Source organism: Malaclemys terrapin, chromosome 21 (genome assembly GCF_027887155.1).
Source record: "Malaclemys terrapin pileata isolate rMalTer1 chromosome 21, rMalTer1.hap1, whole genome shotgun sequence".
Classification (NCBI taxonomy): Eukaryota; Metazoa; Chordata; order Testudines; family Emydidae; genus Malaclemys; species Malaclemys terrapin.
The window spans coordinates 19,902,996-19,908,456 of record NC_071525.1 but is presented as its reverse complement, the minus strand read 5'-3'; the positions used below and the strand labels follow the sequence as shown (position 1 = coordinate 19,908,456).

Below are 5,461 nucleotides of genomic sequence, written 5' to 3'. Positions count from 1 at the left end.
GCTCCAGCCTCCTGCGCACCTCGGCCATGACCCTGAGACCGTACTGCACCTGCCGTGGCCAGGGCGAGGGGCTGCTCTTCCGGCAGGTGAGCTCCGGGCACGGGGGCTGGGAGCCAGGACTCCTGGGTTCTATCCCCGGTTCTGGGAGGGGAGTGGGATCTAGTGGTTAGAGCAGAGGGGGCTGGGAGCCAGGACTCCTGGGTTCTCTCCCCAGTTCTGGGAGGGGAGTGGGGGCTGGTGGTTAGAGCAGGGGGGGTTGGGAGCCAGGACTCCTGGGTTCTATCCCCGGTTCTGGGAGGGGAGTGGAATCTAGTGGTTAGAGCAGAGAGGGCTGGGAGCCAGGACACCTGGATTATCTCCCTGGCTCTGGGGCGGGGGGGAGTGGGGTGTAGGGGTTAGAGTGAGGCGGGTTGGGAGCCCGGACGCCTGGGTTCTATCCCTGGCTCTGGGAGGAGAGAGGGGTCTGGTGGTGGAAGATGGGTCCCGGACTCCTGGGTTTTCTCTGTGGGGCTTTGGGAGGGGAGTGGGGTCTAGTGGTGAGAGCTGGGTTCTCTAGACATGAGCGCATACCGTGCAGTTCCATGGCCTGTTGGGTCCCCGGGGGCCTGACGCGATTATTCCCTCCTGGCTGTGCCGTGGTTACCTGGCCTGTGTGGGCTCCAGGGGGATGCTGGGAGCCCAATAACACAGCTGGGAGCCGAGCTGGGACGATGGAGCTGCTGGGTAACTCCTGCTGGGCTGATTATATCTGGGAGGGGGAGATTTACCAACCGGCAACTGATGCCATGGTGGAGAGGGGGAGGGAAAGGAATAGAACCCAGGCGTCCTGGCTCCCAGCCTCCCCCCCACTCCAACCGCTAGACCCCACTCCCTGCCAGTGCTCACTGGATCTCCCCTCCACAGCTCTTTGAGCCCGTGAGCTGCACCTACACCTACCTGCTCGCGGACCTGAAGACCAAGGAGGCGGTTCTGATCGACCCGGTTCTGGAGACGGCCAAGCGGGACGCGGAGCTGGTGAGGGAGCTGGGCCTCAACTTACTGTATGCAGGTGAGAGCAGCTCCCAGGGGGTCGGGATGGGGACAGTCTCGTTGTGGAAGGGAATGGGGTCAGGGCCTTTCCCCTGTAGGGGCACCGGCCCCGATCCGGCCCCAGGGCAGGGACTGGCTGGCTCGGTGGGTGGAGAATGGGGCCTTTCCCCTGTAGGGGGCACCGGCCCCGATCCGGCCCCAGGGCAGGGACTGGCTGGCTCGGCGGGTGGAGAACGGGGAACGGGGCCTTTCCCCTCTAGGGGGCACTGGCCCCGATCCGGCCCCAGGGCAGGGACTGGCTGGCTCGGCGGGTGGAGAACGGGGAATGGGGCCTTTCCCCTGTAGGGGGCAGAAGCCCCAATCCGGTCCCAGGGCAGGGACTGGCTGGCGCGGGGGATGGGGAACGGGGCCTTTCCCCTCTAGGGGGCACCGGCCCCGATCCGGCCCCAGGGCAGGGTCTGGCTGGCTCGGGGGATGGAGAACGGGGCCTTTCCCCTCTAGGGGCACCGGCCCCGATCCGGCCCCAGGGCAGGGTCTGTCTGGCTTGGGGGATGGAGAACAGGGAATGGGGCTTTTCCGCTCTAGGGGGCACCGGCCCCGATCCAGCCCCAGGGCAGGGTCTGGCTGGCTCGGGGGATGGAGAACGGGGCATCGGGCCTTTCCGCTCTAGGGCGCACCAGCCCCGATCCGGCCCCAGGGCAGGGTCTGGCTGGCTCGGGGGATGGAGAACGGGGCCTTTCCCCTCTAGGGGCACCGGCCCCGATCCGGCCCCAGGGCAGGGTCTGTCTGGCTTGGGGGATGGAGAACAGGGAATGGGGCTTTTCCGCTCTAGGGGGCACCGGCCCCGATCCAGCCCCAGGGCAGGGTCTGGCTGGCTCGGGGGATGGAGAACGGGGCATCGGGCCTTTCCCCTCTAGGGGGCACCGGCCCCGATCCAGCCCCAGAGGAGGGACTGGCTGGCTCGGCGGGGCGGGAACAGGTCGGGTTCTCGTCTGTAAATCCCTGGTTCTGCTCCGCGCAGCCAACACCCACTGCCACGCCGACCACATCACAGGCACCGGGCTGCTGAAGAAGATGCTGCCCGGCTGCCGCAGCGTGATCTCCCGGGACAGCGGGGCCTTGGCCGACATCCTCATCCGCGAGGGCCACGCCCTGGAATTCGGGGCCTTCGTAAGTCACCTGGGCACTGGGGCTGGGAGCCCGGACTCCTGGGTTCTCTCCCCGGCTCGGGGAGGGCAGGGTGGGGGTCTAGTGATTAGAGCGTGTTTGGTGGGGGAGGGGGCGCTGGGAGCCAGGACTCCTGGGTTCCACGGAGGGTCATGTCGCTGGCTCCCCCTGTCTGCAGGCCCTGGAAGCCCGCTCCACCCCCGGACACACGGACGGCTGCCTGACCTACGTGCTCAGTGACAGGACCATGGCCTTCACCGGGGACGCCCTGCTGATCCGGGGCTGTGGCCGCACCGACTTCCAGCAGGGTGAGGGCGAGCTGGGGTGGGGTGGGGTGTGGGGTATGTGTTACCGGGGAGAGGGGTAGTGAATGGTTACCGTGGAGACAAGATATGGGATATGATGGTGGCCGCCATGGCGATGGGAGACATCTCCAGGTCATGCCCAGCAGTTGCCACAGCGATGAGGAACATGGCTGCTGGTTGCCAAGGCGATGGCAGGGTGTGTCTCTGGGGCTCAGCCAGTGGGTGCTGTGGGGATGGTGGGGGTGCCCTGCCAGGGGGTTCGGCCAGAGGGCGTTGGGGGTGCTGTGCTGGGGGGATGGCAAGAGGGAGCTGGGGTTCCCATGGGGCACTGGGGGGGATGTCGGGGGTGCCATGCCAGGGGATTGGCTGTGTTCCCCACCCCGTGGTAACCAGGCCCCACTTCTCTCGGCCCCCCAGGCTCCCCGGAGACCCTGTACCGCTCCGTGCACGAGAAAATCTTCACGCTCCCCGGAGAGTGTCTGATCTACCCCGCCCACGACTACACGGGTGAGTCCGAGCGCGGCGCTAGGGGGCGCTGTGCCGCGGGGGGGCGGGGGAGCTCTCCTGGGCAGGACGGGTGCAAGGATGTTTCGCGCCCTAGGCAAAACTTCCACCTTGCGCCCTCCCCCCTCCCCGAGCCCTCCGGCAGCTCCCTGCTCCCCATGCCCTGAGGCACCCCCCCCGTGGGAGCTTCCCACCCCCCTCCACCCTGAGGCGCCCCCCCCATGGGAGCTTCCCACCCCCCTCCACCCTGAGGCGCCCCCCCCGTGGGAGCTTCCCACCCCCTCCACCCTGAGGCGCCACCCCGTGGGAGCTTCCCACCCCCCTCCACCCTGAGGCGCCCCCCCCGTGGCAGCTCCCCATCCCAGCTCACCTCTGCTCCGCCCCCTCCCCGAGCCCTGCGGCACCTCCCCACCCCCCTCCACCCTGAGGCACCCCCCCCGTGGCAGCTCCCCCCCCCACCCTGAGGCACCCCGCCTGCGGCAGCTCCCCACCCCCAACTCCACCCAGAGACGCCCCCCCGTGGCTGCTCCCCCCCCCCCGGAGCCGTGTGGCAGCTCCCCGCCTCCTCCCCGAGCAGGCCAGGCCGCCCTCGCTCTAATTCTCCTCCCCTCCCAGGCTCGCGGCGCCAATCAGCTGTTTGGCACCGCAAGCCTGGGAGGGAGAGAAGCAGAGCGGGGCGGCGCGCTCAGGGGAGGATGCGGAGCAGAGGTGAGCTGGGGCGGGGAGTTCCCCTGCGTGCCGCCCCCCCCCTTTACTTGCTGCAGGCAGCCCTCCCCACATCCCCCTGCCCCAGCTCCCTCCGCCAAAATGCCATCCCCCAAATGCTAGCGCCTTAGGCGACCGTCTAGGTCGCCTAATGGGTTGCACCGGCCCTGCTCCTGGGGCAGTCAGGGCTGGCCCTGATGCCCCAGCCTGGCGCTAGGGGGCGCTGTGCTCCAGGGACCCCCCCCCCCCCGCTGGTGCTGTATCTCACCCGCCCCCTGGCGCCCCCTGCAGGCCAGACGGTGTCCACGGTGGAGGAAGAGAGGACCCTGAACCCCCGACTGACCCTGAGCTGTGAGGCCTTTGTCCAGCTGATGAACAACTTGAACCTGCCTCAGCCCAAGAAAATTGGTGAGGCTGGGAGCCCGGATGCCTGGGTTCTCTCCCAGGGCTGGGAGGGAGGAGGGTTGGTGGGTTAGAGCAGGGGGGGCTGGGAGCCCGGATGCCTGGGTTCTCTCCCAGGGCTGGGAGGGAGGAGGGTTGGTGGGTTAGAGCAGCGGGGGGCTGGGAGCCCAGAGACCTGGGTTCTCTCCTGGGGCTGGGAGGGAGGAGGGTTGGTGGGTTAGAGCAGCTGGGAGCCAGGAGTCCTGGGTTCTTTCCCTGGGCAAGGAGAGTTGGTAGGTTAGAGCAGCGGGGGACAGCAAGCCAGGATGCCTGGGTTCTCTCACCAGCTCTGGGAGGGGAGTGGGGTCTGGTGGGTTACAGCGGGGGGGCTGGGAGCCAGAACACCTGGGTTCTCTCCTGGGCTGGGAGGGAGGAGAGTTGATGTGTTAGAGCAGTGGGGGGCTGGGAGCCAGGACTCCTGGGTTCTGTTCCCAGCTGTGGGCCGTGGATGGTGTAGACGAGGCCAGGACCCCTATCACTCTAACACTTGTCTCTTCTTCTGTCCTTTGCAGATATCGCTGTCCCGGCAAACCTGAAGTGCGGGATCCAGGATGTGGAGACTTAGCCCCACCCTCTTTACTCCAAGGCCACACCCCTCACAACAAGCCCCTCCCACCTCCACATAGGCCATGGCCTCTCATTGACCCTTACTAGGATGGAAGGTCCTTTGGCCTGGGGGCTGGGGGGGGGGGGCTGTCCCTGACTCTCACTCCAGTCCCCACCTTTAAGGGAAAGCTGGGACCTCGGTGGGACTGTGCATCCATTAATGGGGGCGGTTAATGATCATCGACCGTTGCAGGTTCCCTTCCCCCCCCGCCAGGCCCCCCATTCCTCTGACACCCCCAGTCTGGCATTAGGGAGTCTGCACCTTCCTCTGCATTGGCTGTCATATGGGGGTGTCCTGCTGGCCTCCCCTGGGAAGCAAAGACACCTCCCCTCTTCTCTGAGCTTGGAGTGCGGATAGCAGGAGACCCCAGCCTGCTCTGAGGTCCGAGAGAGACCCTCAACCCCCCATGCCCTGTGTTTGAATAGTGGGGTGCCCTGCGGGAACCCCACTTGGTTTGGTTAGGTCCCTCCCCCACCCTGCAGCTGAATGGGGGGGAACCCCCACTCCCAGGGGCTCTGGGTTAGTGCTGTTTGCACTAGCTGGACTTTCCCCATCTCTGCCCCCTGGGTCTCCGGCGAGCCTGGCCCTGGACTCCCCGCTCCGTCGGGGGCCAGGGGACGGGAAGGGGGGCCTGTCTGGGAGCGGGGCTGAACCTCAGCGGGGTTTGGAAACGAGCAGCTGCTGCCGCCGCCAAGAAAATAAA

At 67.2% G+C, this 5,461-nt stretch overlaps 1 protein-coding gene across 1 annotated transcript; it reads left to right on the top strand.

The window, feature by feature from the left end:
• On the top strand, positions 1-5,461 carry ETHE1 (ETHE1 persulfide dioxygenase). The gene is made up of 7 exons (XM_054011337.1): positions 1-86; positions 904-1,048; positions 2,051-2,199; positions 2,375-2,504; positions 2,919-3,008; positions 4,002-4,118; positions 4,664-5,461. The coding sequence occupies exons 1-7, from the start codon at positions 27-29 to the stop codon at positions 4,714-4,716; spliced, it is 744 nt and encodes a 247-aa protein (XP_053867312.1). The 5' UTR covers positions 1-26; the 3' UTR covers positions 4,717-5,461.

Bases quoted from the DNA above. Each gene is read 5' to 3' on its own strand.
- ETHE1 (XM_054011337.1), top strand. From the start codon at position 27: ATGACCCTGAGACCGTACTGCACCTGCCGTGGCCAGGGCGAGGGGCTG. The intron at 2,505-2,918 runs GTGAGGGCGAGC...TCGGCCCCCCAG, and splicing joins CCGCACCGACTTCCAGCAGG to GCTCCCCGGAGACCCTGTAC. The intron at 4,119-4,663 runs GTGAGGCTGGGA...TGTCCTTTGCAG, and splicing joins GCCTCAGCCCAAGAAAATTG to ATATCGCTGTCCCGGCAAAC.